General features: G+C 40.1%; 1 protein-coding gene across 3 annotated transcripts in view; it reads left to right on the top strand.

Annotated features, from left to right (window-relative positions):
- samd12 (sterile alpha motif domain containing 12) overlaps positions 1 to 17,500 on the top strand; it is a 114,094-nt gene that overhangs the window by 34,246 nt on the left and 62,348 nt on the right. For all 3 annotated transcript variants that reach the window (XM_027148484.2, XM_027148480.2, XM_027148482.2), the window contains exon 4: positions 14,979 to 15,119. In XM_027148484.2, coding sequence (XP_027004285.1) covers positions 14,979 to 15,119 — 141 coding nt within the window. The remainder of the gene's footprint in view (positions 1 to 14,978; positions 15,120 to 17,500) is intronic.

Here is a 17,500-nt window from a genome sequence, read left to right as displayed (position 1 = left end):
TAATGCTGTAGTTTGTACACTATTAAGCCCAGTGGTCACAGCTGCAGGCTGAATGAGGAGCTCAGTGAAAGGAACATTCATTTCCGTCTCACTGCCAGTGCATTTTGGGGGACTTTCTCTCATGTCTCGTGTCTCACAGCACCTCAGTGCTCACGTACATACAGTCGACTCTCACTGTTTCACAACACTCCCATTTACTCAAGCTAAAGTCTCCCAGTCTCAGTGTATACAAGCTCCAGCGGGCTTGGTTTCAGCTGCCTGTGTCTCTCTCTCACTGAGTCTGTTCTTCTCTCTTCAGACTCCCTGAGTTTAATTTGAACACTGAACTGTTATTAAAATTGCATTAATGCATATTAAGTCATAATTAGATATTAGTCTCTAATCTGCAGTAATTACATAGACAGATCAGGCGAGTCGTTTTGGTAGATGAGTTAAGCACATATTTCTGAAAGCGTAGGAGTAGAGAAAGTGCGCTCTCCCGTTAATGTGATGATTTACTGATTGAAGCAGGGCGCTTTCTTGTTTTTTATTTTTTTATTTTTTTGGCTCCTTAGCTTCTACCATGGCTTTTGATAAAACCAGCCAGTGCAACAATACCACACGAACCTTTTATAAGGCAGGAGGGAGGAGTTGAGCTATAAAAGTGCGTCGAAATTAGGCGCTCGTTCACGTAAACGCTTTAACGATACGAAGTGAAGAGACGCACCCGACGTTTTGCTACGTCCACAACAAGCAGTTTATTTTAGTTAAAGCAGATGAATGAATGATTTCGCTCAATTTGCACAGAGAAAGGTGATTGTAAGCTACTTCCTGGGGAGCATTTTGCCTTTATGTTCTGCCTTTCTCCTCTGTATAGGTTTGTCTAGAAGGCTGTGAGACGCAAACAATACAGATTTCAGGATAATTCCTGAGTTGTGACCCAAAGCGCATTCGATACACTACTGTGATACACTGATATTATTTCTGATGCTGCGATTATACAGTATGCTGTTGTTATCATGCCATGTGTTTTAAGAATATTCAACCTGCCAAAGTTCTTGCATACTGTACCACCCCGCTGCTGCGATCCCTCCACTGGCTTCCGGTAGCTGCACGCATCCGATTCAAAACACTGATGCTGGCCTACAAAGCCAAAAACAGACCAGCTCCCTCTTACCTAAAAGCCCTCATCACTCCTCGCACTGCACCCCGCAACCTCCGATCTACCAGCACTGCTCGACTGGTTCCACCATCTCTCAGGGTAAGAGGCAAGTATACTACAAGACTCTTCTCTGTTCTGGCACCAAGGTGGTGGAATGAACTTCCCCTAGAGGTCCGGACAGCTGAGTCACTGGCTATTTTCAAGCGGCGGTTGAAGACTTACTTATTCAGGAAACACTTCAACTAGCACTTCTTTCCTTATCTTTTTCATAAAAAAAAAAACACAACACAACCTTTGACACTTTTTCGTTGTAACTTTGAACAAATGTTTTAAACTCATGGTATCTTAAGTATGTAACCTAGTGAGCCAGCATTAATGTATTCAGTGTTAGAGATTTAAGCACTTATGTACGTCGCTCTGTATAAGGGCGTCTGCCAAATGCTGTAAATGTAAATGTAAGAATAAAAACAATCGAGAACTAGTAACACAGCCGGAAATATCGGTGTAGGTGTGTGTATAGACATACAGGATGTGCCGTTGAATTACGACTCATTCCAGTGAGTTAATTGACTCGGGTCTCAAACAATAGCTGACTTTTATGTCTCTGTTATCAAAAATTTATGGGTTTTTTTTTTTGGGATTGTGACTGAATTTAACTTCAGTTCAATCTCAGAATGATTCCTGTCCATAAAACCCTGTGCTCATCTAAGGGGGTTTTCACCGTGTCAGTTTATTCTGAAATAGACAAAAAGACAAATCAGTGAAGTGAAGGAGGGGGGAACAGTGGCTTAGTGGTTAGAACGTTCGCCTCACACCTCCAGGGTTGGGGGTTTGATTCCCGCCTCCGCTTTGTGTGTGTGGAATTTGCATGTTCTCCCAGTGCCTTGGGGGTTTCCTCCGGGTACTCCGGTTTCCTCCCCCGGTCCAAAGACATGCATGGTAGGTTGATTGGCATCTCTGGAATATTGTCCGTAGTGTGTGACTGTGAGTGAATGAGAGTGTGTGTGTGCCCTGTGGTGGGCTGGCACTCCGTCCAGGGTGTATCCTGCCTTGATGCCCGATGACGCCTGAGATAGGCACAGGCTCCCCGTGACCCGAGAAGTTCGGTTAAGCGGTAGAAAGAGAGTGAGAGTAAAGTGAAGGCCAGTGGCATTGCAAGAGTGGTGAAAACATTTTACACAACAAAAAATGTACAACACTTTCTAGGACAAGAACCCTGTCTGTCTGTTAGTGTTCATTTTGCACGCTATACACAGTTTTAAAGCATTGGACAATCGTCATTCATTCATTCATTCATTCATTCATTCATTCATTCATCCATCCATTCCTTCCAACCCGAGCCATGCCACTGGTAAAGGCTGTCCTGTGGATCAGGGAAGCGCAGCATGGTTCCGAACCTGAGACTACCTGTAGGAGGTGGTATGAGATTCCTGTGAACGCGAACGCAACTCGCACTCAGGTCCGCACTTGTTCAGGAAGTAAAGTAACCTTGACGTGTGTTTCAGTCGATGTCGACATCGTTAGTGTCCACAGCAGATATGTAGCATGAGAGACAGGGGAACGATGTGGGGCACGAAGATGTGAGGAGCTTCTCTGCACTTAATAAAGCCTTAATTAAAAACAAACATTAGAATCATTAAAATCAAGTCTGAAAAACTAATATAAACAACAGCAACCATCAAGTGTGAGGTGAAAGTTTAACTTAAGCAGATACATTCAGGATACGTTCGCACGTTCAGTCACTGAGAAAGGACACCGTACAAGTGTGTTTAAAACGACTGTTTCCAGCAGAAAACACAAATATATATACTTCATAGCAACAGAGCCAAGAAAAGCACTGCAGTGTTGCAATTAGATCTAAAGGGAAAAATTGGCTGCATGCTTCTTTAGCGTTTCATGCAAAAGTGCTTGAAAATGACATCATCTCCTTCTGCAAAATTTCAGTAATCTCTTTCCAAATAAAATAGCCAAAATATCCATCCTTTTTTTTTTTAAAAAAAGAGCAAGTGTTTGCTCCTTTAACCTTTTAATAATTTTAATGAGTTTAAGCAGAACCAAACAAAAGGAAGAGTTTTTGTGCGTGAAATAAAAAGTGGAAGAAAAATAGAAGAAAAATAGAAATGTATTTTTCTGTACAAGTAAAGGGATGAAATAAAGTAATAAAGTACCAATAAATAAATCAATCAGAATTGGATCAGTGACAGAACAGCATGGCTATTGAATAAAGTGAAAAAACAAAACACTTTAAATGGATTTAGTCACGCTAGTTTAGTATTACTCTATGGTACAAAAAGCACTTCTTTCTATCGAATGTTATCTGACTAGCTTGCTAGCAACGCTAAGCCACTTCTGAAACCGTGTATCTTTTGCCCGTTTGTTTCGTACGCTTTGAACCTGAAAGAATTCTAAAACGTTTTTAAAAGATTTATTATAACAGAAGTGCAAACGACTTACAACTTAGAAACATCAGTATTTCTTCTCCTGCCTGAGTAATGATTTTAGTTTCAGCAATATATGTACGGTAGCTTTAAACATTTTAAACACCTTTTAACATCTACATTTTCAAGACGTGACATACGGCTAAGTATGGTGACAAATACTCAGAATTTGTTCTCCACATTTAACCCATCCAAAGTGCACACACACACACACACACACACACACACACACACACACACACCGTGAACACCCGGAGCAGTGGGCAGCCATTTATGCTGCCTGGGGAGCAGTTGGGGGAGGGTCCAGTGGGCACCTAAGACGTGGCCGGCCCGAGACTCGAACCCACAACCTTAGGTTTAGGAGTCTCTCTAACTCTCTAACCATTAGGCCACGACTTCCCCACAACATGGAAACGTTACTAAAATATGCTGATTGTTGACCTTAGGAAAGATTTTAGAGTCTCCTCCCAAACATTTATCAAATAGTGTTAAAAGTAGCTTAGTACAGTACTGTTCTGACCCGAATGTGGTGTTGAATGTCTACATCATCACACAAGTTCAATGTGCTTGTTGAAGATCCCATTCCAGATTTAGCTCACTTTTACTTTAATAATGTGCTCTTTTTTTGGCCATATAGCGTATGATAGTGCACTTTCTGTAAATCTGTTTCAACATTTAGCAACATGATTAGCATCTTAGCATGATCATCTGATTAACTTTTTTCTTATTGCTGTCAATTGTGAACTGGAATTTTATATTCCGTCATATTGGAACTTGGACCTCATGTTACTTCTTTAGATCTTCTGGGCTGTGATTCTGTTCCATGCCTCAATTCAATTCAATTCAAGTTTATTTGTATAGCGCTTTTTACAATGGGCTTCGTCTCAAAGCAGCTTTACAGAACATAAACATAGAACAGAAGGGGTAAACAAAAGGAAAAAGAATTAATATAGTAAAAAAGTAAGATATATATATATATATATATATATATATATATATATATATATATATATATATCTTACTTTTTTACTATATTAATTCTTTTTCTTCTATATATATATATATATATATATATATATATAGCCTCCTGGGTTGTCAACGTCTCAGCTTGTTTTTAAGCATTTCCTGTTCAGGGAGTTCTAGGTTTTCTACACTACTTGACAAATTGCAGGTAGCATTGAACAAAATAGAGCAGAGCTGCATTAACCGTGCTTAAAAAAAGGTCATTGCATTTCTGTAGGAGTGTTTGTTAAGTACTTTACTTCTCTGAGCCTGAGCCCTGGTGGAGTGCAGCGTAACATTTACAAGCGCTCTGTTATGTGCCACTGTAAATTTATACACTAGCATCACTAAGAAGACCTGCATTAGAACTATATTAATACTTCAATTCCAATGTTATTGTAACACAAGCTCATCCAATTTGCACTCAAGCTGGGCCTATCAGCCACAGGGCTGTTGTTTGACAATCTGGAACATAATCATATGTCATAATCCGGCTTTCCAAACTTTTTTTCCCAAAGCCTTTGCAAATTTAATGTACACATGCGTGGAGTTTGCTCAGGACATGCGCTGCGGCAATGAAGGGAAAGAGTTGAAGGCAGACAGGAAAGCCAGCCAGTTTTTCTGCTGTCAAGCTAAATGAAACCAGCTGGGACGCTTCTCTTTAACAGGCTGTACTCTGGTGTCCTCACTGGAAAGCAAATGAGGCTGGAGCATTTTTGGCCCGAAAGGGCTTACGCTCCCTTTGCCAAAAAAACAGCGGGGAGAATTTATTCTTTTTACAGTGGGTGTGTTTTAAAAGCTGGGTTTATTTACGAGCCTTGATGATAGTTTTATAAAGAACCGGCGTAAGTGAGGCACTCGCAAGCTGTCATTCTACACTTTCTCTTGGCTTGAGCAGGATGGAATGAAGGAGGATCGGTTTCCTCTTCTTTATCTTGCTGTGTTTGTGCACACAGAACCCATGAAGACTATTCATTGCTGAATTGAGGTTGTTCTGTTCTGGGGTCCTGTTGTTTTGTCCTCCAAGACTTTTTTTCAATATGGAATGAGGGCTTGAATCTGAATAAAATCCTTTAATTTCATTCTTTCGCAGCATTTTCATAAAATTAAGAGTTTCCAAGGAGATTTTTGCAGAAACATCTAAAGTATATACACACACACATCTATCTATCTATCCATCTGTCTGTCTGTCTGTCATATAGACCTGTACAATACAAAGTTCAGATCCCACACTTTTCTTTTAACCAAATTACCATTCAGCACTTACTGTTACTTATTTGGTCACAAACCATAATGGTGGGAAAATGTAGAGTACACACAGGAACAATGACTAAGTGGTTACCTCATACCTTCAGGGTTGGAGGTTGAATTTCCATCTCCGCACTGTGTGTGTAGAGATTGTAAGTTCTCCCTGTACTTTAGGAGTTTCCTCTGTCTGTTTCCTTTGTAGGCTGTAGACTGACTGGTGTCTCTAAACTGTAGTCGTGTGTGATTGTAGTGTGTGAATGGGTGTGTAATTTTGTGATTATGTACTGTGATGGATTGGATCACCCAGGGTGTCCTATGCTTTGTGCTTTCAATCCACTGGGATAGACTCCAGGATCCCCGTGACCCTGTGCAGGATAAGCTCTACAGAAAATGGATGGATAGATAAATATACAGTTTATTAATTCCATTTTCAGCCATGTTGTTATGATTATTATTATTATTAGAGTTAATATTACAGTTCATAATTGTCAATAAAATATTAAAAGATTTCCTGCAGTTTCTACTGTTAAAGTCCTTTGTGAGATTTATGAACTTTTTCTTCTTCTTCTTCTTCTTCTTTTCTTCTTCTTCTTCTTCTTCTTCTTCTTCTTCTTCTACTACTTTTCTCTTTTCCTGTTAGGGGTCACCATAGTGAATCATCTGATTCTACCTAACTCTCTACTCTCGCACCAATTACCTTCATGTCCTCTTTCAACACATCCATACTGTATATCTCCTCTTTGGCCTTCCTCTTGACCTCTTACCTGTAGCTCCATCTCCAACATCCTTCTACCAATATAACCATCTCCCTCCTCTGTACATGTCCAAACCATCTCAATCTCTTCTCTCTGACCTTGTCCCCAAAACCTTTTCCTGAGCTGTCCCTCTGATGTGCTCGTTCCTAATCCTGTCCATCCTCGTCACTCCTAAAGAGAACCTCAACATCCTCGTCTCTGCCTCATGTCTTTTCCTCACTGCTACACTAGTCACTAACCCATACAGCAGAGCTGCTCTCACTACTGTCTTCTACACCTTTCCTTTGAATTTTGCCGTCACTCTTCTGTCACACAACACTCCTGGCACTTTTCTCCACCCACCTGTACCCGCCCCTCCACCTCTTTTCCACACTTCCCGTCACGCTAGACGATTGACCCCAAATACTTAAACCCCTGCACCTTCTTGAAATCTCACTGTCTTACTACGACTGACATTCATAGCTCTTTTTTCCAGAGCAGACCTCCACCTTTCCGGGTGTTTCTCCACCTTATCTCTACTCTCACTACAGAGATTTATGTGACAATTTATGATCAATAATGAACAATACTGATGGGCAAAGCATTTAAAAGTATAAACACTATGAAATTAACTAGTTACAGAAGTCCTGGTGAATTTTGATCAATCTTTATATTTGTGATGCGTGTTTTGTGTAACTTAAGGTGAAAAGTGCAGTGTTGTGGAGTGAGGCATGTTTGATTTGACTACAAATCAGGTAGGAAAAATCCTATATAACTGCACTGATCTGATCAGTTGAACAGTTTAACCAGATTATTATTAGGTCTCCTTCCTGCTAACGTGTTTCCATCAAGAGTAAATATTTATCTACCTTTAGTATGTATCTTCTACCTTTTATATCATTTATGCCAGGGGTCCCCAACCTTTTTTTCGCCGCGGACCGGTCAATGTTTGATCATTTTACCGAGGCCCGCTGGGGGTGGGGGGTGGCGGCTATACAATTAAATTAAAAGAAATAATTTTAATTTAATTGTATTTAAACATGCCTTTTAACTCACTACAACGCTAAATCGATGAGAACCCTGAGCTTGTTTCTTTACAACGAGACGGTTCCATCTGGGGTAATAGGAGACAGCATCATAGGATCCTGCCGCTGGATCACCAGGAACTAGACCCAGCCATACAGTACAAGTTACATAACTACTGCATGACTGAACAATTAGTTCCTTATTTCCATTGATGAAGCTCTCATACAGTAGCTCCCTCATCTCAGGTTAAGAGTCTTGGTGTCATCTTTAACGGTACCCTTTCTTTTACCTTTCATGTAAATAATGTTACTCGGGCTACATACTTTCACCTTCGAAATATCAATAGGCTTCGTTCCTTTCTTACGACTCAATCAACCACCACTCTTGTTCACAGTCTAGTAACCTCTCGGCTTGACTAATGTAATTCCCTTCTTATTTGGCTTCCTCACAAAACCCTTCATAAGCTGCAACTCGTTCAAAATTCTTCTGCCCGCATTATCACCCGTACTTCCTCTATCCATCATATTACACCTGTTCTGGAACAGTTACACTGGCTTCCCATTAGTATAAAACTCTTCTTCTAACATTTAAAGCTATCCACAAACTTGCACCTTCGTATCTTCTTGATCTTCTTCATACTCCGAAACCAACTTGCACTCTTAGATCTTCTTCTTCCACTCATTTCATTGTTCCCTCTATCCGTCTTGTACAGTAACTATGGGGAATAGAGCTTTCGGTTACTCCGCACCTCAACTCTGGAACTCACTTCCATCTGAACTCCGTAATATTGATTCTCTATCATTATTTAAATCTCAGCTTAAAACTCATCTGTTTAGTTTAGCTTATTCTACATCATGATTTGTACTGCTGGTTTCATTTGTATCGCTATGTAGCTATTCGATTCTGATTGTCCTTTTTTTTTTTTTTTCTGCGGGGACTTTGAGTGATCAGAAAGGCTACTTTAAATAAAATTAAATAAATGAAATTTTATTAATTATTATTATTAATAATAATTGGGGGGGGGGAGCACGGTGGTATAGTGGTTAGAACGTTTGCCTCACACCTCCATGGTTGGTGGGTTCGATTCCCACCTCTGCCTTGTGTGTATGGAGTTTGCATGTTCTCCCCGTGCCTCGGGGGTTTCCTCTGGGTACTCCGGTTTCCTCCCCCGGTCCAAAGATATGCATGGTAGATTGATTGGCATCTCTAGAAAATTGTCCGTAGTGTGTGATTGCGTGAGGGAATGAGAGTGTGTGTGTGCCCTGCGATGGGTTGGCACTCCGTCCAGGGTGTATCCTGCCTCGATGCTCGATGACGCCTGAGATGACGCCTGAGAAGTTCGGATAAGCGGTAGAAAATGAATGAATGAATGAATAATAATTAGGCACACAGTGCTGCTCTATCACTGTGTTTCAGCTGTGAAGAATCTTATAATGCAAAGTAGACGTTTATAATCCACAATGCTTATCAAGTTTATCAAAGTTTGGTATGAAATACCACAGCAGGGAGAACAGAGTGCAGAATGAAACTTTTGACCTGTCATTTCAGTCTGAAACTGAGGGCTTTGTGTTCTCTAAGTGGATCACAGGGAGTCACAGGGATCTCTGTGTGCCTGTACAATGAGGGAGGTGAAGAACAGACTGTTATTAGGCGCTGATTACCGAGTGGTTATGGAGATGTTCTCATTAGAAAGGAGGAGCTCATAGTCATTAGAATAATGCCCTCCTTTTCTCTCCAGAGAAATCAGTATGTCATCAGAGGAGAATTTTCTGTGGAGTCGGTTGGGAGTAGGGATTGAGATGGAGGGATGACAGGGTTCTTTGAATGTGAAACAAAATTATAGATGAGAAACAGTAAGCCTGTTCTTATTGACATTTCCTGCCTCCTTCTTGCTCAGTCTTGCCTTCGCTCTCTCCGCGCTCATTTTTTTTTTTTTTTTTATCTCACCTGCTTCAAGATTTCGGTGCCTTAATCCTTGTCAACCAATTTTGTCCTTCTGTGTAATTATCAGTACAGACTTGTCCGTGTAAGAATGAAAAACCTTCAGGATGTGCTTTATAGGAAAATATTTCATGAGTATGTGGATGTGATATGGAGGATTTTCCTATAGCAGCGTGTGTTAACATGAACTTATAACAATTCTTACATTTAATAAACTATTACAATTAATAAAAATCAGCACAGTTTTGGATTTAATGTTGCAGTTCATCGATGTTACCTCTTGTCTTATCAGATATTCAGTTCAGTTTTGTGTTTGTTTGTGTAGCATTTTCAACAATGACACAAAGCAGCTTCACAGAAAAATAATATTCTAGAAAATAGTCCTCGGTCCTGAAGACTTTTAAAAACGCCTGTGATGGTAAACTCATGGACTGTTATGGTGCTTTTTTGTTACACTTATTCAATATAGTTATGAAATATATTGTCATTTTGTTACAGAATCCAGTCCTCAGTGACTGTTCTCACTTTAACATTTACAGCATTTGGCAGACGGCATCATCCCAAGTGACTTATATCACATTTTTATACAATTGAGCAATTGAGGGTTTTGAGCCTTGTGCAGAGGCCCAGCTTTAGCAGATTGGTATTTGTACTCACAACCTTCCAATCACTAGTCTAACGTCTTAGCTACTAAGCTACCACATCTAGCGTTAAGTGTGTTACAGCTCCTTCATGATTTTATGAATTTTGCAATTGTGGAAATTATGCAAATTCAAACAAAACTGAAAAATCAAACTCAAGCAAACTTCATGATATTCAAAAAAAACTTCAGATTTTTCAAAATGACCTCAGATTTTCAGCAGGATTGGGCCGAGACACGTCATGTGATGTCGTCACATGCAAATTCAGCCAAAGTCCTCCAACACTCGTGTCAAACAATTTCAAAATTGCTAGTAATTTTCTGCCAAAAAATTAGTATTTTCCGCACTATAAGGCGCACCTAAAAGCCTTAAATTTTCTCAAAAATCGGCCGTGCGCCTGATAATCCGGTTCCTGGCACTGAGTTCCAAAAATCTGTAAAAATGTTGTGTGACTTTAGTAAGCGCTCCGCTTGTCAGACCATTTCCTGCTGACACAAGAACATAATACGTACACTACGTACACTGGCAGCGATAAACCAATCAGAGGACATATTACGTACAGTACGTACGCTTACCTTCGCCACACCTCCGGTAGGTATACTACCGGTATGTTGCAAAACAACATTTGTTTCTTCCTAACCATCATGTGCTCCACACTCCAGTCCAGTAGGTGGCGGTAAATGCACCTTAAGGTGGTTTGTCATCCGCCAATAAAAATCAGATGCTTACGAGACACAATACAAACTCCAGACTATCAGTTACACGGTTGTAAATGGGAATAGAGCAGCTGAAAGTATTCAACATTAATGTATCTATGGTTCGGGAGTGGAGGAAGCAAGAAAATGTACTGCGTCAAGTTAAGAAGACACACTAGATGAGGACTTTGATTGATTTGTGGGAGAAGATTGATTAAAAAATGATGTGTGTGTTGTTAAATAGTAGAATAGTTCAACTAAACTCACTGTTTTGCTTCCGTTACCTTTTTTTCGTAGACCGTAGGTTTTAGCATGAGCCTTAAAATACGGTGCGCCTTACAGTATGTATGGGTTAATTACAGAAATAGACAGTACAGTAATTGAGACTGCGCCTTATAATCCGGTGCGCCTTATAGCGCGGAAAATACTGTAAGAAAAAAAAAACAAACAAACATTTTACGTAATTTAAAAAACTACGGCGAAACCAACGATTTTTGGCCACAACAATCAGAAAAACCCTCTGAAATCATAGAGAGACTGACATGACACACATTACTGTAGGTTCAGTGAGGTTTCTTGGTGCTACACCGTGTAAAATATTGTGTTACATAAATTGAAATGATAGGCCTCCGGTGTGCCTCCTGTGCTTCTGTCAAAAACGAGTTCCTCTATTCAAATACTAATTAAAATGTATTCAATATTTACTCACTGAAGTGAAACAATCCCTGTTCGGATCACCTTGGAAACAAGCTCATTTTAGCAAGTGAGATTTGTTTCTCGATGGAGGAAAAGCAGGCCGTCAGCGAGGGTCAGAAGAAGTGACGAAAACTCATCCTACTGTCATCTTCTTAGCTTTTTAACCTGGATGTTGCTCAACTGCTAGAAAGTGATAGACTTAACATTAAGAAAAACAAATTACTTGCTAAATGTTTTGGCCTAAAATAAGAACACTTAAATGATTGCCATCTGTCATCAAAACTCTATTTAACTAGAGTAAAATAATATAATTATACAGTACAATCATTACAGTAATAAAAAAAAAAGAATTCCACTTTATCCTTGTATTAAAAAAAAATCTCATTTCAGGTCTCATCTCAACTCATCCATCTTCTCAGTAGAACTATATTTTTTTAAAGAATTGTATTCTCTCTTATAAAATATAGAAGGAGCCGCTATACGAGATGTCGGAACCCTTCTCTAACTACATTAATATACAAGACTCATGCGTGCGCATGTGTTCTACATAAAACCCATAAATCATTGCTGTGATTTAATATCGATTCTTTGCTAGTGGGATATCAGGATGAGCAGAATCAGCAGATAGTGTCTGGAGGAAGTCGTGTGAGAATAGGAATGTAAATGAAACCAGTATTGCACGTTTCAGGACAGCGAAGTGTTTTAAAATCGTTTTTACAGTCAAATGAGCAAAAATAAGTGGATCTGGAAAGGAAGAAAACAAAAAAAATTGCTAGGTAATTCACCTGATTGTGTTCTCGGTCAAAAATCAATAGACACTAAGAGTATTACAGTTATTCAAAAAGAGAAATGTGGAGATTCACAAATGAGTAGAAAGCTGCGACTGGTAGGAGATCACGCGTGTAGCAGGTTTGTTGAGTTATTAATGGAAAATCACTACACATAGGATTTCCTCACTTATTCTGACCACAGTAGTTTTTTTTGTGTGTGTTTCAAGTGTTTCAGCATTTTTGCAGTATGGCGCTACTCCGTCGTGATCGTATGTATGGGGAAGAGGGCAGAGAGCTCGTTCCTCTAAATGAGATGTTCTTAAAGTGACGTGACATACGGCTAAGTACAGTGACCCATACTCAGAATTCGTTCTCCGCATTTGACCCATCCAAAGTGCACACACACAGCAGTGAACACACACACACCGTGAACACACACCCGGAGCAGTGGGCAGCCATTTATGCTGCGGCGCCCAGGGAGCAGTTGGGGTGTTCGGTGATTGCTCAAGGGCACCTCAGTCGTGGCCGGCCCGAGACTCGAACCCACAACCTTAGGATTACGAGTCAGACTCTCTAACCATTAGGCCACGACTTGCCCCAATGTGACACGGTCAGAAGCATTCGTGTGTCTCTGAGAACACGAAGCACATGTTAGCGTCATGTCACCCTCCTGGGTAGGTAGCTGATACGGAGGGACGGCTAATGGGTGGAAACTGTCAGGTGATCGTATGGGCACAAGATAGGTGGGCAATTTTTTATTTTATTTTTTTAGTTTATTTTATTTTTTTATTTCTCAGCACACCTGGCAGTTAGCAGGGATGAAATAAATCCAGTTACTGTACTGTTCCCCAGTTTATTTTTTACCCCTTGTTGGGTAACTTCTTTTTGATGGCTCCACACCGGTGAGAGACTCAGTTCATGTCTCCTCATGGTAGTCTGTGGAAGTGTCACTCCCATAGGAGCAATAGCTTTATTGCATTTTATGGCTTGTTTCTCTCCCACTTGACATGCGTTATAAGATGACTCGGTGCGTTCGGATGAACTGCCTGCTTTCCTTTAGTTTTAAGGTGGTGTGATTTTTCTCCCACTCAGTGACCTTTGATGCTCACAGCTGAGCAACATCCATAATGTTTTTATAGGACATGTTTATTTGCTAAGCTCTGTTTTGAATGGCTTCCTTCCCAGTTCCCTCGCTGCTTGTTTGCTTTATAATTTACAGTCTGTTTTTTTTTTAAACTCCTCAATTCATTGTCTCTTCCTGTTTTGTCCTCTTTTTTTGTTCTTATTCCATCTTGTCTCCCCTCCATCTTCTTTTCTCCTCAGTGCGCTAGCATTAACCATGGTTTGACTCATCCAGTCTTGCGTCTTTCTGGGATTTTGAAGGCATTGAGTCAGAAAGAAGAGAAGAAGGACCGAGTTCCGGCTCCCGCTGCCAAACGAAGAGCTCGTTTGGCCCACGTCCATTTTAAGGAGAAGCGGCAGTCTGATCACGTCCACCTCCACAAGTGTCTTCATTCTCTTCTTCCAATGTAGCGTGGCTAAACATAGCACCCTGCCAGAAACTCATTGTAGGCGTTTTTTTAAATGTCAGTAAAAATTTGATTTGTCTTTTGACGCATCTGTTGCTCAGTGACAAGCCTGGAAGCACCGCTGTTGTCGCCGTGCTTTTTTATCCGTCAATTAAATTGTGGAAAAGTGTCCAATTTCAATCAAGCTCACTAAATAATAAGAATCTCTCATTCTCATTCCTGTTGCTTTTATTCTGTTGTAACACTTTCTTTGCTATGTGAAGGCTCTATAACTTGTGTGCCCATTAAAGGCTTCCTGGATTTTTTCCCACCTGTTCTTTTTTCATTCAGATGTTTTTTCCTGCATTTCCACACACTGGAAAAAAGGTGGTTGGCAATTTCAGAGGTCTGATTTGTTAGGGAGCTTTAAGCAGGTTTGCACACATGCAGCACACACTTTGCTCTAAATAACCGTCTGGCTGTCAACAGCCGCTGCTGGCGTAAATGCTTTTGCAGAGCAGGAAAACGGTCACGTCAGCATCGCTGCACTGGCTAACCTACTTTATAGATAAGAGCGGCTGGGAGAATTTCTGAGGCTGAGCGAGAATGAGAGCGAATGTCTTCTCTGGCATCATCAAAAAGAAAAGAGTATCCGTAAGAGCTCGTATTCTTTAACAATGCCGAACACTGTATGCTTAACAAGCTGAAGGAATGTGAACGAGCGTGCAATGTCTTCTTCACAGACGCAACTAAAATTCTAATGTTTATCTCCTACAAAGTGACGTGCCTCGAGCCAAAAGGCAAAGACGCCAAATATCAGAAGAGGTAATGAAAATTCATGAGATGTGGATTATTCTCTATGCTCTCAGCAATGTCATTAAGAAATTGTTGAGACATTCGATGACTTTTTTTCAGACCTTGACTACTGTTATATGGAACAAAAAAATGCTTTCATTAGCGTTTTTCGGTTTAATATATCACAGGACAGACTCATGACAGACTCGTCCACGCAGCTGACATTGTATTACAGGATGTTTTGTTTATATATGTGTAAATATCAGCTTTGTAATTACTGTTGATGGTCATTCCGGTTACGTCACTCGGAAGTAGTTTGGTATGGAGTTCTTTGTGTGTGCAGGCCGGGCTTTGATGAGGCTGACAGACAGGAAGCTGGAGAGGATGGGGATCATGCAGGAGAGCCAGAGACAGTACATCCTGCAACAGGTCCTACAGCTTCGTGTCAGAGAGGAGGTTCGCACCCTACAGCTCCTCACACAAGGTACCCCAAACACACACACACACACACACACACACACACACACACACACACACACACACACACACACACACACAAGCATTTTCCCAACTTTGAGATATTAAATTATCTTATATTTTAGCAGCTGAAATGACCTTAAATTTTGTGTTACCTCAAAATACCTCGAACTTAACGCTAGACAATTTTACTCATTTCAAGCTTGACATTTTATTATTAATTTGTTGGCTGATTATTTTTCTTCGCTCCAGAAAAAAAGGATTTTAGTGAATAGAAAAAGTAAAACAAACTGTAACTATATGAAATATTATATACATGATACAAGCTGTTATTTTTTAGTGAGTATACACTGGTACACTGGTCCAAAATTTGTGGACCCCTGACCATCACACTCATATGAGCTTATTGAGCATCCCAATCCACTCTTCTCTTCTCTTCTCTTCTCTTCTCTTCTCTTCTCTTCTCTTCTCTTCTCTTCTCTTCTCTTTTGTGAAGACTTTCCACTAGATGTTGGAGTGAGTCTGTGTGGGTTTGTGTTCATTCAGCTACAAGAGCATTAGTGAGATCAGACACTGATGGTGTAAGAGTGAGGAGGTCTGGGGTTCAGTCTGTGTTCAGTGGGGTTGAGTCAGAGTCAGGGCTCGGTGCAGGACACTCGAGATCTTTCACTCCAACCTTCTCAATCCATGTCTTCGTGGAGCTCTGTGCTTTGTGTACAGGGTCGTTGTCATGCTGGAACAGTGTCTGAGGTCCAGTGAAGAGAAATAAAAACAGTCTGATAAAAAAAAATCACACATGAGTTTTCCTTTCCAACTTTTGCCCATATAGTGTATGTCAATGCCTAGTAGGCAATCAAACAGAGGTTTAGAGCAAATTGAACGAACCTCTGTGAAACTGGCAGCACGTATAGTATCTGTTGGAACTGGGCTTGTATTGGCACTTGTGCTGCATTAGATTCTGAAATATATCTTCAAGAGTGACATCACAGTCCACAGTCTACATGTCATGTTTAACCATTTTTGTGTACAAAAAGATTTTCTTTTTTAGATAATTCACTATGAGTACACTGTGATATTAATCTCAGAATATTCCCTGGAATATCAGAAAAGGCAATCTGGCACATGTTCAAGGCACAAATCAGCAAACAATCTGCATAAAGAAATGGTACCTACAGTTGACGTCACCTTTCATTCCTGTATTCTTCATCAGTCTTTTTTTTTTAGTCTGTACAAAGTTCCATGAAAAAAAGACATGGTAAAGATTATGTTATTTTATAGTATGACGTCATAAACAGATTGTCACAGTATCACGTAACTGAAAGGCGTGCGTTTCTATAAACTACATGTATACTGACCTTGAGCAAAACTACTCAGCTACTACATTTTTCCATCTTAAAGCATTTTATTAAGTCATCCAGTGACTACAGCGAAGCTCCTGAAGCTGGTAACATGACCAAAATAAACATGACCGTGTGAAAAAGAGGTCAAATCTTATTTGAAATGAACCCAGTTCCTCAAGCACAGTACAGTTATTAGAAGACATTCAACACAAGGAGAAGGAGAAGAGCTGTGAACTATTTAGAAAGGTTCGGACTTGCTAGAATAGATGGGCGAGACTTTGCCACAGGCAGTGCAGAGTGCCATTTATATCACCATTGAGTAAATGAGCTGCAGGTGAGTCAAATGAACCAAGTAACCATGGAAACAGTTCAGATTTCTGGCTACAGGAAGCTTCGCTTGTAAGTGTGTATGTCGACGTGATACCAAAGCTATGTCTCAAATAGCATACAGTGTTAGTGTGGAAAATTCAGGCATGTGTGGACATTTAAACGGCTGATGCATCGTGTAAGAACAGTAAAGGGGTTCAATTTGTCGTTAACGTACAGCGCGGGAATTTAAGCTAAATACAATTCCTTCCTTAGAAATGACATGATCGGCTATACCAGTTACTTTTTAATGCTTAATGGTTCATGGCTGGAAATAAGACTTGTTCATTTAAATGTATTCTGCTTTGTCTTGCACTTGCAGCATCACTAGCATCACAGACTGCGAACAAAAAAGACATCGGGTTCGAACTCGCTTCTACAGTACATCTCTGTCGTCTTTGAGCATCGTTATTTAATTGACTGCGTTGTCGTTTTACTAAACAGACATAAAAGGATACATGAATAGTTATAAGTCTTAAACTCTAGAAGTCTGTGAAAACTATCTTGCATTCAGTAATTTACATGAATCTGTTTGATATTCTGCTCTAAAGCAATGATGGCTCATGTTTTTTTTGTTTGTTTGTTTTTTGTTTTTGTTTTTTTAAAGAAATACTTGGTGAATTATGGCCATGTTATTAATTTGTCAATTTCTTGTAGTAAAAACACCACTTCAAAAAACACA

The sequence above is a fragment of the Tachysurus fulvidraco genome, chromosome 24 (assembly GCF_022655615.1).
Source record: "Tachysurus fulvidraco isolate hzauxx_2018 chromosome 24, HZAU_PFXX_2.0, whole genome shotgun sequence".
Classification (NCBI taxonomy): domain Eukaryota; kingdom Metazoa; phylum Chordata; class Actinopteri; order Siluriformes; family Bagridae; genus Tachysurus; species Tachysurus fulvidraco.
The sequence above is the reverse complement of the archived record's forward strand: the minus strand, read 5'-3'. Positions and strand labels throughout refer to the sequence as shown.